This window comes from Oratosquilla oratoria, chromosome 18 (genome assembly GCF_046742065.1).
Source record: "Oratosquilla oratoria isolate Oo_2021 chromosome 18, ASM4674206v1, whole genome shotgun sequence".
NCBI lineage: Eukaryota > Metazoa > Arthropoda > Malacostraca > Stomatopoda > Squillidae > Oratosquilla > Oratosquilla oratoria.
In genome coordinates this window covers 54,302,364-54,323,627 of record NC_134794.1, presented here as the reverse complement: position 1 = coordinate 54,323,627, position 21,264 = coordinate 54,302,364, and the positions used below count along the sequence as shown (strand labels likewise).

Sequence of the window (21,264 nt, the reverse complement as noted above, 5' to 3'; positions counted from 1 at the left end):
AGCATTGTACGGGGCAGAAACATGGAACATGAGAGGAAGAGAGAAGGAGTTTGAATGTGTTTGAGATGAAATGTCTGAGAAGTATGATAGGGGTTACTAGGCTAGATAGTGAGAAATGAGGAGGTGAAGAGGAGAACAGGGGTGGAAAGGGAACTGGGAGATAGGGTTGATGAAAGAGTATTAGGATGGTTTGGACACATGGAAAGAATGAGTGAAGCAAGATTAGTGAAAGAAGTGTGGAAGGCGGAGGTGGAAGGAGTGAATATGTAGGGGCATCCTAGGATGAGATGGATGGATGGGGTGAAAGGGGCTTTACAAAAGAGAGGAATGTCTATTGAGGAAGGATGGGAGAGGACAGAAGATAGGGGTGAATGGAAAGGAGTTGTGTATAGATGATGCTGTGATGCATGAGGGGGAGTGGGTGGGGGATGGGGGGTGAGGAAGTATGTATGAGAAGAAAAAAAATTGACGCAGCCTGAAGGGATTTCTCCCCCGTCTTCTTCTTTTCTGCATGAGAGGACAGAGAGGGGGGGTCACCGAATCAATGAAGCGGCCTTGCTGTGGATGTGCTGTGTCTTGCGACACTGCTTCTGACCCACGGCAGTGGACAGGATGCAGGGATGACCCGTCATCCAGGAGATGCCAAGATAAGAGGGAGGGAGGAGGGTGGAGGGGAGTGGAATATATAGGAAATGGAATGGGTGGGAGTGGTTTCTATGCCTTCTTTTTGGCTACCCCCCATGTAGGGGGAAAAAGCCTTTGGTATATGTATATATGTATGTATGTATATATGTATGTAGGTAAATACACACACACACCCTTGTGTCTGGTGAGAAAGATGAATATATATATATATATATATATACAACCACTCCTCGTTTAACGACGACAATTGGGATCAGCGTCGCCATCGTTAACCGAATTGGTCGTTAAGCGAAAGTGTTTACATATACATACATGTACTGTATGTACAATGTCCAGCAATACATGTATCTTTATATTTGTGTATTTTCCCTCTTTTATACAGTACATTAAAGCTATATTTACTGTTTTGATAGTACAGAAAGCCCTCAAATAACGCGGTGGTTAGGTTCCTGAAATTACCGTGTATGACCACATCCGCGTATGCTGACGTTCCATATCAAATACCGAGGTATTTTTTGTTTCGACTATGGGCGCAATATAGCAATAGAAAATTAATTATTAATTTTGTGAATTAAAATGTATCAACGTAATATGCAATTTTGTGGGCGGAAATGAAAATAAAAAATACCTTGCTACAAGCAAATATGCTAATGAACGAAGTCGGTAGCATAGGATCGGGACGCCATCTTGTCGTCTGTCAATTGACGGCCTTGGTACTTCCGACAGTACCTTGCCAGGTATATTTTCTTGAAGGAATGTTATGGAACGGAGATACATGCATTCCTTCAAGCTGCAAGAACTTTGTATACCCCACAAGCTGAGAAAGTGGTTGAAAAGCCCGCCGTCTCTCACGACGACGACAACGAGGACGAGCCGGATGACATCTAATTTGCAGGTAATGATTTATTAAACACAGGTTAGGTTAGGTTAGGTTTGTTTAGTTTAGACGAATTTATCATCCTTTCATTTCTTTGACGTCGGTATCTATCATAACAAACATGGCGTACCATTCGTCCGACACAACTTCGTTACTTACGAAATCTGTTTTAGCACCTTTTTTGTTTTTTATTTCCGCTCACAAAATTGCATATTACGTCTATACATTATAATTTATAAAATTAATAATTGATTATCTATTGCCATATTGCGCCCATGGTCGAAACTAAAAATTTACCAATACCAGTATATACTGTACCCCAGGTAGTTTTTGCAGCTTGCAGGATGGTAATGTAGACCTAAGCTTCAGAACACTTTACCTCACAGCTAATATACACCGTACAAGTTCATTTATAACATACAAATTTGCCTCAGCCAACTTATCATACACGACGTCGTAACTTCGGGAGATTTACGTTAAACAAATATTGGTCTATCATAAAGCCCATCGTTACTCCGCGTTGTCGTTAACCGAGTAGGTCATTAAACGAGGAGTGGTTGTATATACAGCCAGTCCTCGCTTAACAACGATCTCGTTTAGCGATGACTCGGAGTTACGACAGCTGCTTCTTCTTAAAGAATAAAAAAAAATCTTTTACTGCATTCAAATCTTCGCGCCTACCGAAACACATGCGATCGCTACTCGTCAGTTGTAACCGTAACACGCTGCTAGCGTGTCTATACTTAAATTTGCTCCCCAAGTTTTTAGTGATTTCTAGTTAACAGTATACAACTTTATCCCTTCATGATGAGTGGAAAACGAAAGAATATAAATTCTCCTACTGGATCCAGTCCTAAGAAGCAGAGGAAAGCCATCGACTTAGATATAAAAATGAAAGTCATTAACGAGCACGAGGGAGGTAAGAAAGTCCAAGCTATTGCTGACAGCCATGGCTTCTCACATTCAACTATTTCTACAATTCTCAAGAACAAAAGTAGTATCAAAGAAATGGCAAAATTATCGACAGGATACAGCGCATTGTTAACTAGGCAGCGAAAAGGATTGTTGCATGAGATGGAGAAAATGCTTTCGGTGTGGATTGATGACAATATCGAGAAAAATATCCCTGTGAGTCTTGGTTTGATTCAAAGTAAGGCGCTGAGCATCTTCAACACCCTTAACCACTTCACTACGGGACTTAAATCTCGCGGGCAGCAGCCAATGCCAGCCGTACAACGTGTCGTAATAATACTCGCATCATAAAATATAGTCACCGCTTATATCGATCGTTCTCTCTTTCACCCGCGAATTTTGAAAACCACAGAGAATGGGATTCAGGGCACATTTGGGAGAATGTAAAAACACAGGGGCGACTACAATAAATATAATCAAGATGCCGATATGGCAGCGTCGCGAATCCACTTGCTCCCCATGACGCCTACGTAGGTGGCACCGTATGGAAGGGGTTAAGACACATGAGGGTGAAGGATGCACTGAAACTTTCACAGCAAGCAAAGGATGGTTTCAACGATTTCGAACTCGATTCAGTTTGCATAATCGTGGAGTTTATGGTGAAACTGCGAGTGCAGACGAAGAGGCAGGCAAATTATCTATTGAAGAGTTGGACAAGATAATCGAAGAAGGAGGCTATCTTCCAGAACAAATTTTCAATGTAGACGAGACAGGCATATTCTGGGAAAAAAATGCCAGAAAGAACATACCTTCACAAAGAATCCAAAAGCATGCCTGGTTTAAAGGCATTTAAAGACAGAGTGACATTGCTTTTAGGTGGAAATGTTGCAGGATATAATCTTAAGCCATTTCTCATCTACCAGTCTCTACATCCACGTGCTTTAAGAAATATGAATGAACACGCCTTGCCAGTTTATTATCGCGCAAATTCAAAGGCATGGATGACTCAAGCTCTATTTGAAGACTGGTTTTTCAATTGTAAGATGGACAGTAAGTAAACAAACATACAAAATGTATTAATATACATTACCTGAATAAAATAACCTAGCATGTAGCATTTTGTCACTTTGCCTACTTCCGAATCTTTGTTTATATGCTCATACATGTATGTCTCTCAATGCGTCCTCGTTTAGCGACGAAATCGCTTAATGACGGGGTCTTCTGAACGATACTCCGTCATTAAATGAGGACTGGCTGTATATATATATATATATATATATATATATATATATATATATATATATATATATATATATATACATATATATACATATATATACATATATATACATACATATATATACATACATATATATACATACATATATATACATACATATATATATATATATATATATATATATATATATATATATATATATATATATACATATACAGACGCTCCTCTACTTATGTTCATTCGTTTTATGTTTTTTCGATTTTACGTTTGAACTGACTGTAAAAAAGAAATGTAAAAAAAAAAAAAATTGAGTGAATTTTTTAGTTTAGCGCGCTCTCCGTAGTTCAAAACTAAAACCACAGAGCAGAAAACTGAAAACGGTGGACCTACATATTCCAACTGTAAGCTACAGCTCTTCTGTAGTGTAGAATGGGAGGAGGGCACTACACTTATAAAGCACTCTTTTACAAAAAAGGGACAGGGTTGGGACAAAAGGGTGCCTACCCTTAACCTCTTCACTCTAGGACACATCGCACGTCTGGCAGCATTAGCTGCCCGACGTGCGATGTTGCGTCATAATAATCGCATTATAAAAAATAAAGTCAGTGCTCAATCGTTCGTTCTCTTTCACCCGTGTATTTTGATAACCATAGAAAATTGATGAAGCCAGTTTAGAGAGAATGGAGATTACGTAGGTACGACTTCAATAAATATAATCAAGATGCCAACGTCGGCATCATCGAGTACCCACTTGCTCCTCATGCCACCTACGTAGGCGTCACCGTATGGAAATGGTTAACTCAATTAGTGACCTTAGGGGGATATGCAGTGTGGGGTGAGCTGCATGATCCCTAATGACAAAGTTGGTGACCATAATTCTGAATATCATGTCCAGAGAGCACTGCCCCTTTAAAATATTCATGTTGAGGTTGAATCCACGTTAACCTCTGGAATACAGTGACACCTATGTAGGTATCGTGAGGCATGACTGGATATACAAGATACTGGTGTCGGCTTCCTGATTACATTTATTTTGTAGCTGAGTGGCCCCCATGTTCTGTGAACACATTTGATCACTTTTTCTGTGGTTATAAATATTCTGTGTAAAAGAGAATGAGCATAACAATTGTAACTTTACATTCTATAATGCTTGTATTGTGGTGCATCAGGCAACCTCATGTGTGCACAAATATTTGACTCGTATTGAAGAGGTTAATAGAATATATCCCCAACATGAATATTGCAAAGGTGCAGTGGTCTCTGGACTTAATATCCAGAATTATGGTCACCAACATCGTAAATAGGCACCTTCCACCAGACCCCACACAGCATGACCCCTACATCGCTAATTGAGTAAGAGTAGACAGTCTTTGGTCCTTCCCCTGTCCCTCTTTTCACAAGAGAGTGCTATTCCAGTACAGTACCTTCCTCCTATTCTGCACTATTGTAGCTTACAATCAAAATATATAGATTCACATTTTTCAGTTATTTCTTCTGCTCAGACTGGTTTTATTTTTTACACCCACACACATATGTAAATGCACTAGGAAAATAACACACGTTCAAGTGCTTTCTTCTGCACACACACACACACACACAAATTCTAATCACCCTGAAAAGACCAAGATTGGAATATGCAGCAACGATATGGTCACCAAGTACAAAAAAATGTATAAAAAAACTTGAAAGAATACAAAGAGCAATTACAAAATTGGCACCTACACTCTCAAAACTATCATATGAGGAGAGACTAGCAAAACTTGAACTACAGACACTAGAGCAAAGAAGAGAGAGAGGAGATTTGATAGCTATTTACAGAATCATGAAAGGCATAGAAATTACTGATAGAGAGAATCTGATAAAATGGGATGACAGAAATACAAGACATGGAAAGAAAATAAAAAAAGACAGCTATAGAAGAGACCTGAAAAAGAACCGCTTTCCTCACAGAGTAATAGACAGTTGGAACAAGTTAGATGAGAAAGTGGTGTGTGCAAAAACAATACATGAATTTAAAAATAGTTTAGATAAAACGAGATATGAAAACGGGACCCCACGAGCATAGCTCCCCTTCCCGTAAAATACAACTAGGTAAATACAACTAGGTAAATACACACACACACACACTTTTGTCGGATGGAAGGCGAAGATTAGAGTTCTGAAGAAAAAGTGAAATATTCGTGGACCTCAACGCAAAGGAAGTACCTATTGTATTTACAGGGAAGGGGATAACTCGTGGTGTCGTAGGAAAGTGAGGAAAAAGGAGAAGGGGAGGGATTACTGAGGGAAATGGAAGGAAATGAGGAAGGGCAGGACTTGGCCCAAGAGGCCAGATGTCTTGTAAACAAACGAAGGACCGATGATTCTGGTGATGGGATTAACAAAATTGTAAAGATTAGAAATATAGATAAGAGCAGCACAATGGAAGGTGAGGATAATAATTTCCAGGGATTTAATGAGGGTGGGGGGGATACCAACCTCCCCCGATTGACAAGACTAGAGGAGAAACTTGATAAGATGATCGAACATTGGGAAGACAGGTTCGGTAATGTAACCAACATTGCACAGAGTTGAAAGATTGGAAGAACTAGAGAAGGCGAACAAAACTTTAACTAATGAAATAGAAGAATTAAAAAGACAGTTAAAAGAAGTAAAAGAGGAGAATGAAGAATTAAAGAGGAATAATAAAGACAATAAAGAGGCCATAGCAAAAGAAGCACAGGGTTGTAGAAAAATCCAGGAAAACAGTAAAGTTGCATTTACTGATATAATTAAACAACAAATGAAAGAACAAACTGAAGACTCAGTTATCAAAGTGATGAGACAGGAGAAATAGTAAGAGACTTAGCAGATAAAAAGAAATGTATAATTATATTGGGAATGGGAGAGAAAAATAACCTAGATAGAACTTCAAGAATCAGTGAGGAAAAAGAAAAAGTAAGCAGTTTACTAGAATTAGTTCAGGAAGATGAACCTGAAATAATGAAACAAATTGAAGAGATGTTTAGGCTCAGATAATATAGTACAGATAAGACCAGACCAATTAAGATTAAATTCAGGTCACAAACAACAGCAGAGAATATCTTAGCAAAAACAGGGAAACTAGCAGCAAGTGAACAATATAAAAAGGTATGGATAAAAAGAGAAATGAATAAAGAGGAAAGAGAGGAAGAAAAAATGAAAAGGAAAGAAGCTAAAGAAAAAAACAAGACCAGAACGGAGTCAGAAAAACAAGCATTCTACTGGAGAGTAGCGAATATGAAATTGAGGAAATGGACCATAACAGAAACAAAAAAGAAACAGAGAATACAATGGAAATAACAGAAAGTTAAGAGTGTCCTACACAAAAATAGATGGATTCATAACAGGACTGAATGAACTGAACGAGTATCTGAGGGAAAAAGGACCGGACATAATGGGAATTGTAGAGACAAAATTAAAAGGTCCACTACCACCCAACAGCATAGGACACAATGCATATAATTATTGGATTAGAAACAGAGAGATAAAACAAGGGGGTGGAGTTATGTTCCTGACTAAGAAGGATATAAACGTGAAGAGTGTCACATATGGAAAGAATAGAGTAGAGATGATTATGATAGAAGTAGAAGATAGAGATAAGAAGAGCAGAAAGTTTGTAATAAACTATGTGCCCCCAAAAACAGCCTCGTGGGAAGAGAGTGAACATAAAAGTATGTTAGAAGACACAAGAATAACATTAAACAAGATAATGGAAGATGGAGGAAGAATAGTTATGATGGGCGACTTTAATTGCAAAGAAATCTGCTGGGAAGAGATGACCGTAAAGGGTGGAGAAGACTCATGGGGAAATGTTCTACTTGAGATGATTATTGACTACACAATGACACAATGGATTCAAGAGAACACTAAGTATAGAAACGAAGAGCCATCGAGACTAGACCTAATAATCACATCAGAACCTGAAATAGTGGAAGAGATAAAATACCAAGCACCAATATGTAAGTGACCACATATTGATAGAACTAGAACTAAATGAGAAAAAATACATGAAAAGAAATGAACAATATAGAAAAGGAAGATTGATGAAAAAACAAATTTTGATAAAATAAGAGAATTATTTCAAAACGAAAACTGGGAAAGAATACACAAAGAAGATACAACAGTAGAAGAGAAATGGAATATTTTGACAAAAATTTATAAAAAAGGAGTGGAAAAGTATGTCCCAAGACATACATACATACATACATATACCAAGGCTCTTTCCCCCTTACTAGGGAGGTAGCCAAAAAGGAAAAGGCACAAAATCATTTCCACCTGTTCCATCCCCGAAAACACTCCACACCCCTCCACCCTCCCTCTCATCTTAGCACCTCCTAGATGACGGGTCATCCCTGCACCCTGTCCACTGCCCTGAGTCACAAGCAGTGTCGCAAGACACAGCGCATCCACAGCAAGGCCGCTTCATTAAATCGGCGACCCCCTCTCTCCGTCCCCCCATATAAAGGAGAGGACGGGGAGAAATCCCTTTGGGCTGCGTCAAAATTTTGCTCACACACACTACCTCACCCCCCAGTCCATTCCACCTCATGCATCACAACATCTTCCATATACAACCATTCTCCATTCACCCCTGTCTTCTGTCCTCTCCCGTTCTTCCTCAACAGACATTCCCCTCTTCCCCAAAGCCCCCTTCACCCCATCCATCCATCTCATCCTAGGACGTTCCCTCATGTTCACTCCCTCCACATCTGCCTTCCATACCTCCTTTACTAGTCTTTCTTCACTCATTCTTTCCATGTGTCCAAACCATCCTAATATTCTTTCATCAACCCTATCTCCCAGCTCCCTTTCCACCCCTCTTCTCCTCCTCACCTCCTCATTTCTCACTCTATCCAGCCTATTAACCCCCATCATACTTCTCAGACACTTCATCTCAAAACACATTCAAGCTCCTTCTCTTTTCCTCTCTTATGTTCCATGTTTCTGCCCCATACAGTGCTGTTGGTACAATCACTCCTTCATACAGTCTCCTCTTAGCATCCATTCCCAAATTTCTATTCCTCATTACACTTTTTAATCCACCAAGGCATTTACTCGCTTCTCTCAATCTACATTCTACCTCCACCTTTACTCCACCTTTTCCTGCCACATTTGCACCCAAATATCTAAAACTATCCACTTCCTCCAGTTGCTCTCCCTTAATGCTCACTTCCAGATTACTACCACTTTCACCCCTTGTACATCTCATCACCTTACTTTTACCCACATTTATCTTCAGCTTTCTTCTATCACACACTCTCCCAAACTCTGTCACCAAATTCCTCAATCCCTCCTCCGATCCTGCCACAAGCGCAGTGTCGTCCGCAAACAAGAAAAAGAATATGTAAAGTGCTGGTACAACAAAAGTTGTAGAGAGTTAAAAGACAAAAGAGACAAAGCTTGGACCAAATTGAAGAAAAACAAAAGACCTGAAAAATGGAAAATATATACTTGTTATAGAAATGAATATGTACAATCGTGCAGAGAGGAAAAGAGAAAATATGAAAAAGATGTCATAGAAAAATGTAAAGATCAACCAATACTATTCTACAGATTTGTAAACAACAAACTGAAAAACAAACAAGACTTGGAGAAATTAAGACAAGGAGGAGTTTTAAATCATTGTTTAAAAGGGAGAATATACAATCGGAAGAGATCGAATGGAAAGAGAAAGTCCCCCCTATGAAAGTAATAGAAGTAACAAAGAATGAAATAATGAAACACTCGAGTAATCTTGATGTCAGAAAATCGCATGGACCATATGAAATAGCAAACTGGATTTTGAAAGAATGCAGAAATGAACTGGAAGACAAAATACATAGCAAAATAAATAGTTCCTTGAAAGAAGGAAAAGTTCCAGAAGATTGGAAAAAAGCAAATATAGTACCTTTATATAAAGGAGGCAATAAAGAAGGCCCTACCAACTATAGACCAGTCTCTCTAACAAGTACAATAGCAAAAATTTGTGAAAGAATTATCAGAAGTAAATGGGTAAAATATTTAGAAAAAAACAGCGTGCTAAATCCAAGGCAATTTGGATTCAGACAAGGATGATCATGCGCCACTAATTTAATGTTTCTATTCAAGGCTAATAGATATAATACAAGAAAGAGATGGATGGGCTGATTGTGCATTTCTAGACCTAAAAAAAGCTTTTGACAAAGTACCACATAAGAAGTTGCTTAAGAAATTAGAAACTGAAGGAGGAATACAGGGCAAACTGCTTAAATGGATGGAAGACTTTTTGCAAGAAAGAAAAATGAGAGTAGTAATAAGAGACACTCAAAATGGGATGATGTAATAAGCGGTGTTCCACAAGGAACAGTTCTGGCCCCAATAATGTTTGCTATATATGTTAGTGATATGGATGAAGAAATTGAAAGTTATATGAGCTTCTTTGCAGATGATGCAAAACTATTAAAAAAAGTGAACACGGAAGAAGATTGTGAGTCACTACAGAGGGATCTAAATAAAGTATGGGAATGGAGTAGGAAGTGGGAGATGGAGTTCAACACTAAAAAGTGTAGTATAATGGAATTTGGAAAAAGCAAAAACAGAATAACAGGAGCATATAAATTGGGAGAAGAAGGAATAAAAAAAGTAGAAAATGAGAAGGACCTGGGAGTCATTGTTATGAATAATATGTCACCTGAGAAACATAAATAAGATTTTTGGAGAAACTTATAATTTAATAAGAACAATCAAAGTGGCATTTACATACCTGGATGAAGAAATGGTGAAGAAAATTCTAACCACTCTGATAAGACCAAGATTGGAATATGCAGCAACGATGTGGTCACCAAGTACAAAAAAATGTATAAAAAAACTTGAAAGAATACAAAGAGCAATTACAAAATTGGCACCAACACTCTCAAAACTATCATATGAGGAGAGACTAGCAAAACTTGAACTACAGACACTAGAGCAAAGAAGAGAGAGAGGATTTTTGATAGCTATTTACAGAATCATGAAAGGCATAGAAATTATTGATAGAGAGAATCAGATAAAATGGGATGATAGAAATACAAGAGGACATGGAAAGAAAATCAAGAAAGACAGCTATAGAAGAGATCTGAAAAAGAACCTTTAACTTAAACCATTTACTCTCACCATTTCTAATCCTAACACAAGCTCTACTACTCTTGTAAAAACTCCTGACTGCTCTTAACAGCTTTCCTCCAATACCATATATCAGCAGTACCTCCCACAGTGCTTTCCTGTCTACCCTGTTGTTAGCCTTTTCCTATAGCTTTCTCACATATCTGTCTTACCACAAAAATCTGATCTACACAACCCCTACCTGTCCTAAAACCACACTGTTCCTCACCAATTACTCCTTCTGTTCCTCTCCTAATCCTCTCAATCAAGACCCTCCCATAAGCCTTCCCAACTACACTCAACAAGCTGATCCCTCTGAAACGACTACACTTACACTTGTCCCCCTTTCCCTTGTAAAGCAGAACGATACAGGCACTCCTCCAGTCCTCTGGCACTCTACCCTCTCTTAAACAAACATTAAATAACCTCACCACCCAGTCCATCATAACTGTACCTCCTTTCTTCAGGCATTCTGCATGGCATCCATCCAATCCAGGTGCCTCCTGCTCTCATCATCTTAGCAACTGTTTTCACTTCATCTTTCCCTACTTCTCCTCCATTTTCCTCACTTATCACCCATTTTCTTGGCGCTTCCCACTGCAACTACCTTTCCCTCCCTATCCTCCTTCACATTTAGCAACTCCCTAAAATACTCTGCCCACCTTCCTCTCATTGCCTTCTCTTCCATTATCATCTCTCCATCTGCACCTTTTACCTTTTCTTCTCTACTTGATTCACCTTCTCTTCCCCTTTTAATTTCTTTCCAAAACATCTTTTTATTACTTTCAAAATTTTCTATCATACTCTTACCCCATTTCACATCTGCTCTCCTCTTTGCTTCCTTTATCTAATGCTTAACTTCCTTTCTCTTTACTTTGTACCTCTCATATGATTCCCTCACCCTAATTTGTAGCCAATCTATGAAAGCCTGCTTTGCTTCCTCATCCCACCACTCACTACCCTTCTTTCTATTTCCTCCTGCCCTCCTTGTTCCACACACCATCCTTGCACACCTTATGACTCCCTCCTTGAACCATCCCCATTCCTCCTCCACTCCTAGCTCCACTCTATCCTTCACTACCTCCCACTCCTCTCTCAGCTTCTTATACTCATTCTCCTTTTCTTTCTCATTTAAGCAGTTCACTCTAAGTACTTCCCTACCTTCTGCCCTTTTCATCTTTCTCCACCTATCCTCCACTCTCAACTTCCCTTCCACCAAAAAATGATCTGATATTCCTCCACTCTCTCCCCTTAGAACATGTACATCCTTAACTCTTCCTACCATACTCCTGGTTACCACTATATAGTCCATTAATGCTCTATCTGCCACCCTTCCATCCACAACCCTCTCCCATGTGTACTTATGCTTGACTTTCTTCTGAAACACTGTATTTGCTATCATCAACTCTCTTTCAAGACACATCTCCACCATCAATTCTCCACTATGATTTTTACCTGGAACTCCATACTTCCCAATCACTCCATATACTGGTTCATTTCCTACCCTAGCATTAAGGTCTCCCAATACAACTACATTGACATTTCTCCCTTATCCCTCTATGCACTCATTTAAATCTACCCAAAAAGCTTCCCTTTCCTCTACGCTCTTCTCACTACCAGGCCCATATGCACTTACAAAAACACACTCTCCCTTCCCAGCTTCACCTTCATCCACATCAACCTTGAAGAAACCTCCCTCCACTCCACTACACATTACCTATCTCTTCACTTAATAGTGTAGCCACCCCTTCTCTCCCTCGTCCCCTCTCCACTCCTGAGTACCTCCCAGCTCCACTTCCAAACTCACATTTGCCCCTTCCTTTCATTTTAGTTTCACTCAAAGCCAGTACATCCATCTTTCTTCTCACAAACATACTGCCTATCTCTTCCCTTTTACTCTCATCTGTACCACATCCACACACATTAAAAGACCCAAACCTTAGGATACTGGTTGGAAAACTCCCAGACCTTTTATGCCTTTACTTTTTTAGGAATGTCCCCTTTGGGGCTACAGGTAGTAGGACTCCTAATCCCATCCCCAGTCCCATTTTTTGTCGCCTTTTACGACTCAAGTGGAAAGACTTGGTGGTAGCCTTCTTTTCCCCCACCACAGGGTAGGTGAAAAAAGGAAATGAATATTCAGAGAAATGGTACAGGACAGTAACAAGGGGTTGGGGGACAGCATAACAGAGGGAGAGTCATAGTATAAAAGTGTCATCATTTCTCTATGAACAGAGTTTTCCTCTATCACCGAAAAAATGATGTGTGGCTCTGGTCCATAATGGCGCCCCATGTAGACCCAAAAGTATCAACTGCATGCTACTTTGCCACAATAACATGCAGCCAATACCCCAGACGAGGTATTGGCTGGAGATGTGGTTAATATGGATACATACATATATATACAAATTACATTGTATATCAATAAAAGAAATATATATATATATATATTCATGACAATACAGACATACATAGACAATGCAGATACATAAAACCACATACAACTTTCATACATAAATTAGTAAATATTTATCATAGAAAACAATCTTTAACACTTACAATTCCCTAATATCTTCTGGTACATCTATGTCAAATTTTATAAAGGTTTTTGGAGTTACAGGTGGATTGGTATTCCTTGGTCTAAGTTTCTCCCACGGGAATATAGTATTGTCAACATTACTGGATTGGACCCCTACAAAATCAACTACGTAGAATCCTCCTCTGGCTTGCTGTAAAATAGAAATAAAAAAGTTATATAAATAACACTGGTCATATACCCTATCCATTTAATCTCAAAAACAAATTACAGGAAAATTGTATTAATATGCTTGACATCTTCCATATTACATATTTACACTCACACAAATGTCAACTAAGAGTATTGGAAGCAAGGAGCAAAGCAGATTTCTGGGGAAAAAACCCTGTTAAATATAGCAATGGAGAATACTACTAAAACCTGAATACTGCTGCTGACTGTGGAACCCTGTGTCCACAGAACCTTCACCAACAAGACTGAGTGTGTAAAAGGCAAGAACTACTGGGACAGACTCAAGCACCTAAAGCTATTCATTTAAAAGTCACAGAGAACAGTACCAGATCATTTAAACATGGAAAATACTGGAGGGTCAAGTCCCTAGCATTGGAGTGGCACTCAGCCATGAAAGGACAAGAAGGAGATCTTGTTAGGTTGAAGGAATTGCCACCTGCACCAAATCTCTCTCAGAGCAAACTCCTTCACCAGAATGGCCCCCAAGACTCTTCAATAGTCTCCCCAGCTACCTGAAGAACACCACATCCTGCACAGTGGAAGTATTCAAAAGGTGTCTGGATGCCTTACAAGAAATTGAAGACACATTTCTCCTAAATCACTCTATGGTAACTTGTGGCCCCACTACAACTGATATATTGTATACCACTTCACTGTATACCTATCTGGGGTATTGGCTGCATGTTATTGTGGCAAAGTAGCATGCAGCTGATACTTTAGGGTCTTTATGGGGCACCCCTACGGACCAGAGCCACACATCATCTTGTCTGTGATAGAGGAAGTCTGTTCATAGAGAAATTATTACACTTTCATTATACTGCAACTGTCCCTCCATTATGCTGTCCCCCCAACCCTTGTTACTGTCCTGTACCATTTCTCTGAATATTCATTTCCTTTTTTCACCTAACCCTGTGGTGGGGGAAAAGAATGCTGCCACCAAATCTTCCCACTTGAGTCGTACGAGGCGACAAAAAACAAGATGGGGATAGGACTAGGAATCCTGTTACCTGTAGCCCCAAAGGGGACATTCCTAAAAAAAGTAAAGACATAAGAGGGTCTAGTTTTCCAACCAGTACCCTAAGGTTTGGGTCTTTTAATGTGCATGTATGTGGTACAGATGAGAGTAAAAGGGAAGAGATAGTATGTTTGTGAGAAGAAAGATGAATGTGCTGGCATTGAGTGAAACTAAGCTGAAAGTCAAGGGCGAGTGTGAGTATGGGAGTGTAATTGGGAGGTTCTCAGGTGTGAAGACAGCATGAGGGAGAGAAGGGGTGGCTATATTAGTAAGTGAAGAGATAGATAAGCATGTAGTAGAGTGCAAGGAGGTTTCTTCAAGGTTAATGTGGATGAATGTGAAGCTGGGAAGGGAGATGTGGGTTTTTGTAAGTGCATATGGGCCTGGTAGTGAGAAGAGTGTAGAGGATAGGGAGGGTTTTTGGATGGATTTAAACGAGGGTATAGGAAGATTAAGGAGAATTGTCAATGTAGCTATATTGGGAGACCTTAATGCTAGGGTAGGAAATGAACCAATAGATGGAGTGATTGGGAAGTATGGAGTTCCAGAGAAAAAATTGTAGTGGAGAGTTGATGGAGATGTGTCTTGAGAGAGAGTTGATGATAGCAAATACAGTATTTCAGAAGAGAATTAAGCATAAGTACACATGGGAGGTGGTGGATGGAAGGGTGGTAGATTGAGCATTAATGGACCAGAGAGTGGTAACCAGGAGTATAGTAGGAAGAGTTAAGGATGTACATGTGCTAAGGGGAGAGAGTGGAGGAATATCAGATCATTTTTTGGTGGAAGGGAAGTTGAGAGTGGAGGATAGGTGAAGAAAGAGGAAAAGGGCAGAAGGTAGGGAGGTACTTAGAGTGAGCTGCTTAAATGAGAAAGAAAAGGAGAAGGAGTACAAGAAGAAGCTGAGAGAGGAGTTGGAGGGAGTGAAGGATAGAGTAGAGCTAGGCATGGAGGAGGAATGAGGATAGTTCAGGGAAGGAGTCATAAGGTGTGCAAAGATGGTGTATGGAACAAGGACAGGAGGAAATAGAAGGAAGGGTGGTGAGTGGTGGGATGAGGAAGCAAAGAAGGTGTGTAGAAGAGAAGAAGCAGGCTTTCATAGACTGGTTACAAATTAGGATGAGGGAATCATATCCGAGGTACAAAGTAAAGAGATGAGAAGTATACCATAAGATAAAGGAGGCAAAGAGGAGAGCAGATATGAAATGGGGTAAGAGTATGATAGAAAATTTTGAAAGTAATAAAAAATGTTTTGGAAAGAAATTAAGAGAGGAAGAGGAGGTGAATCAAGTAGAGAAGAAAAGGTAAAAGGTGTAGATGGAGAGATGATAATGGAAGAGAATGCAAATGAGAGGAAGGTGGGCAGAGTATTTTAGGGAGTTGCTAAATGTGAAGGAGGATAGGGAGGGAAAGGTAGTTGCAGTGGGAAGTGTTAAGAAAATGACTGTAATAAGTGAGGAAAATGGAGGAGAAATAAGGAAAGGTGAGGTACAGGCAGTTGTTAAGGTGATGAGAGCACGTAAGGAACCTGGGTTGGATGGGTGTCATCCAGAATGTCTAAAGAGAAAAGGAGGTACAGTGATGGTGGACTGGCTAGTGAGGTTATTTAATGTTTATTGATTAGGGTAAAGTGCCAGAGGACTGGAGTACCTCTACAGTTCCACTTTACAAGGGAAAGGGGGACAAGTGTGAGTATAGTAGATTCAGAGGAATCAGTTTGCTAAGTGTAGTTGGGAGGGCTTATGGGAGGGTTTTGATTGAGAGGATTAGGAGAGGAACAGAGGGAGTAATTGGTGAGGAACAGTGGGGGTTTAGGACAAGTTGGGATTGCGTGGATCAGATTTTTGTGGTAATACAGATATGTGAGAAAGGTTTAGGAAAAGATAAGGATGTTTTTGAGGCCTTTATGGGTTTGGAAAAGGTTTATGACAGGGTAAACAAGAAAGCATTGTGGGAGGTATTGCAGACATATTGTATAGGAAGAAAGCTCTTTAGTGCAATCAAGAGTTTTTACAGGAGTAGTATTGCTTGTGTTACAATCAGAAATAGAGATAGTGGTTTGAGGTTAAGGTGGGACTTTGTCAGGGATGTGTTATGTTGTCTTGGCTGTTCAATTTATATGTGGATGGGGTGGTGTGAGAGTTAAATGAAAGGGTAATAGATCAGGGATTGGAGATAGTTGAAGAAAATGGAGAAAAATGTGAAATAAGCTAGTTGTTGTTTGCTGACAACACTGCACTTGTAGTAGGATCAGAGGGATTGAGGAAGTTAGTGACAGAGTTTGGGAAGGTGTGTGAAAGAAGGAAGTTGAAGATGTGGATAAAAGGTGATGAGATGTACAAGGGGAGAAAGTGGCAGCAGACTGGAAGTGAGTATTAACCACTTCCATACGGTGACGCCTCTGTAGGCGGCATGAGGAGCAAGTGGGTACTCGATGATGCCGACGTCGCCATCCTGATTATATTTATTGTAGTCGTACCTACGTAATTTCCATTCTCTCTAAACTGGCTTCATCAATTTTCTATGGTTATCAAAATACACGGGTGAAAGAGAACGAACGATTGAGCACTGACTTTATTTTTTATAATGTGATTATTATGACACAACATCGCACGTCGGGCAGCTAATGCTGCCAGACGTGCGATGTGCCCCGGAGTGAAGAGGTTAAGGAAGAGAGACTAGAGGAAGTGGATAGCTTTAGATATTTGGGTGTGAATGTGGTGGGAAAAGGAGGTGTGAAGGTAGAATGGAGATTGAGAGAAGAGAGTAAATGTCTTGGTGGATTAAAAAATGTAATGAGAAATAGACATTTGGGAATGGATGCTAAGAGGTTATATGAAGGAGTGATTGTGCCGACAGCACTGTACAGGGCAGAAATATGGAACATAAGAGAGGAAGAGAGAAGGAGTTTGAATGTGTTTGAGATAAAATGCCTGAGAAGTATGATAGGGGTTACTAGGGTAGATAGAGTGAGAAATGAGGTGGTGAGGAGAACGGGGGTGGATTGGGAGTTGGGAGATAGGTTTGATGAAAGAGTAATGGGATAGTTTGGACATATGGAAAGAATGAGTGAAGAAAGATTACTAAAAGAGGTGTGGAAGGCAGATGTAGAAGTGAACATGAAGGGGCAACCAAGGATGAGATGGATGGATGGGGTAAAATGGGCATTGGAAAAGAGGAGAATGTCTATTGAGGAAGGATGGGAGAACAGAAGATTGGGGTGAATGGAGAATGGTTGTGTATGGATGATGCTGTGATGCATGAGAGTGAGTGGGTGGGGGATAAGGGGTGAGGGAGTATGTATGAAGAATAAATTTGATACAGCCCAATGGGATTTCTCCCTGTCTTCTTCATTTCTGCATGACGGGACAAAGAGGAGGGGGTCGCCGATTTAATGAAGTGGCCTTGCTGTGGATGTGATGTGTCTTGCAATACTGCTTCTGACCCACAGCAGTGGCCAAGATACAGGGATGACCTGTCATCCATGAGGAGCCAAGATAAGAGGGAGAGAGGGGGTGGAAGGGAGTAGAGTATGTGAGGATGGAATGGGAGTGGATTTTATGCCTTTGATTTTTGGTTCTCTCTCTTGTATGGGGAAAAAAGCCTTTGGTATAAGTATGTATATATACATATACACATATATACCAGTCTCTATTTTTTGGTATAAGGGGACAAGAAGAGAAAGGGAGGGTGGGTGAGAGAGAGGATAAGAGATACACAAAACAGAGAAAGCAGAGAAAGAAGAATGAGAAAGACAGAGAGGAGAGAGGAGAGAGGAGAGAGGGGGAGGGGGAGGGGGGAGAAAGAGGAGAGAAAGTGAGATAAAAATGTTATAAAGACAGACAGGAGAGAGAGGGGAGAAAAAGAGAAGGGAGATAGACAGAAATGAGAAAGAGAGAGCTCTTTGGTACAGTCCAGTCCAGTCATCGTGTCAGTTGACAGAATTTGAAACATGCAGTAAGGGAGATGATTCTATCATGTCTTGCACAACCACCACAGGAAAGTACCCTCTTTTGGTCCCATCTGTGTATTACAATTAGGCAAACTGTTCCTCCATAACTACTACCTCTGTCGTAATAATATTCGCATCATAAAATATAGTCACCGCTTATATCGATCGTTCTCTCTTCACCCGTGAGTTTTGATAACCATAGAAAATGCGATTACAAAAGAATTAGAAAGAATGTCATCATGGAGGGGCGACTACAATAAATATAATCAAGACGCCGATATGGCAGCCTCGCGAATACACTCGCTCCCCATGACGCCTACGTGTGCGGCACCGTATGGAAGGGGTTAACCATCTCAACAATCATGTGTACACCAAAAGGCCCTTTCCTTGTAGTAGGGGTGGCCCAATCACAGTATACACCCACCCTTCACCCTTCCTACACCCATACACTGTCCTTTTCATTTTAGCTTCTTCTGGGTGAAGAGTCTATGTACACATATCCATTAACCCTGCTGTCCACACTTAACAGACTGATCTTTCTAAAATCGTCCTTATTTTTTCCTGTCTGCCTTCCTTACTTCCCAAGTCTCTGCTCCATTCAGTGCCACAGGTGCAATCACTCCTTCACATAATCTTCTCTTTGAATTCATTTCCAAAATCTCATTTTTTATTACTCATACATCTACTTGCTTCCTTTACTCTTTAATTTACCTCTACACCCACTCCTCCATTCACTACCACACGCTACCCAAGATAACTCCTCACTTTAGGAAGTGAATTCACATTCACTCAATAATGTGAAAATTACTGTAAAACTACACTTGAAACATATTCACTAATAACAAGATAAAATTATATAAAATGCATAACTATTTCAAAACATCTTAATCTGTATTAGCTACATGGAATTACCTCATTTTTCATTCAATGCTTTATGTTATCAAATACTAATACATTTAACTTGAAAACTTGAAAACTGCAACTGATAAATGACAACCAGCACTTCTGCCAAATTAGAGGTTGAGTCAGTCACAGGGTTCTCCATATACAGGAGAAATCTATAGGCACTGTCACATTGGGCTATTTCTCCTCCAACTGTTGGAGCAGATTTGCAGCCTGCAGCTTTCAAGAAGGAATCAGATATGCCTGAAGAGAATAATTTTCCTCTAGGACATCATATGACATTCTATGTATTTTTGTTGAGAAAACAAAATAGTTTGCCTAAATAATTCTACAGAGGAAAAAGTTCTGGAGGTGGGCGATACTGCTGATTAACTGAAGGTTGAGGGGGGGGGGGGGAAATAGCCCAGTGTGATAGCCCTGTAAGGAGGATAGCAGAAATTAGGTACAGACGCTCCTCAACTTACGTTTTAGTTACGTTCCGAACGGCCGAACGTAACGTGAAAATGAACGTAAGTTGTTACTGTACGTTCCAGTAATGTATGACCGTTCATACTGTACTATACATCCATATATTCTATTACTGTATCTTATAAAACACCCCTAAGTCATTAATTATAAACATAACCTTGTAAAATAATAACATTAATTTCAAATAAATTAAATTCAAGCAACATAAAGTGAGATGATGGTGGAGGAGAAGGAGGAGGAGGCAAGGCATGTTCAGTCTGTCATTTGTGCCATGTAAACAATGGACGCAGCGTCATGTGAAGTATCGTTTGAACGTCTCGTACTACGGAGAGCGCGCTAAACTCAAAAATTCAATAAAAAAAAAAAAAAATACAATTTTTTTTTAGTCAGTTCAAACGTAAAATCGAAAAAATGTAAAACGAATGAACGTAAGCAGAGGAGCATCTGTATAGCAAAAGTTACAAAAGATCTCTATAAAAAAAATTATTTGTGACTGGTCTGCGGGAGTGTTATTACATTTCCTGAAGAAGTGACTGCATAAAATTTTTGCTATAAATACCCTACATGGGGAATGAATATTTCAAAACATAAACAATTCATACAGGAACAGTCAGCTTCTGGTATAACATAAGCATGGATTTGAGGCTAAATATGCATAACTTCTCTTCCTCAATTTGTCTATCCAATGGCAATTCATCTTTGTTCAGAGTTTAAAAAAAAATTCATGTTTATGAGAAACTCAAGAGATCTTTACCTTTATAGTTGCCTTCCAATAGGCAGGTACAGGCAAACCCATGAGTTGTGTATAAACTTCTACTTCTGCTCCTTCTGGGTACTCTTGAGACTGTGGCGGAGGCTGCGGGGGCACACGAACTCCAGTCATGGGCACTCGAGTCTCGGGGGTCCATTCTCCCTCGTATCTCACCAATACATCATCTGTCCCTATGTCTAGTATGCTTGCCTGAAATTAAATTTCATAGTGAGAATTCACACTAGTTACATTTCAATTATTTTCAATGGTCACAGCATCAAACGTGCTTCACTTGCAATTTTCCATTACTTCTGTAAGTGGAGTAGGAAACACAGGAGTCTTAGTCTTGAGTTTATTCCTGACTAGTTTCACAGGAATAAACTCAAGACTAAAACTCCTATGTTTCCTACTCCACTTGCGTCCTCTCAGAATGTCTCAATATATACATACATATATATATATATAAATATATATATATATATATATATATAATATATATATATATATATATATATATATATATATACACACACACACACACATTAAGAAATGTAGCATAATGGAATTTGGAAAAAGCAAAAATAGAATATCGGATCAATATAAAATTGGAAACAA

At 39.6% G+C, this 21,264-nt stretch overlaps 1 protein-coding gene across 4 annotated transcripts in view; it reads right to left on the bottom strand.

Moving 5' to 3' along the window:
* The window catches only part of Fmr1 (synaptic functional regulator FMR1), a 244,039-nt gene that overhangs the window by 213,545 nt on the left and 9,230 nt on the right, over positions 1 to 21,264 (bottom strand). For all 4 annotated transcript variants that reach the window (XM_076201990.1, XM_076201992.1, XM_076201991.1 and 1 more), the window contains exons 2-3: positions 20,653 to 20,859; positions 13,353 to 13,522 (exon numbers count right to left, since the gene is read on the bottom strand). In XM_076201990.1, coding sequence (XP_076058105.1) covers positions 13,353 to 13,522; positions 20,653 to 20,859 — 377 coding nt within the window. The remainder of the gene's footprint in view (positions 1 to 13,352; positions 13,523 to 20,652; positions 20,860 to 21,264) is intronic.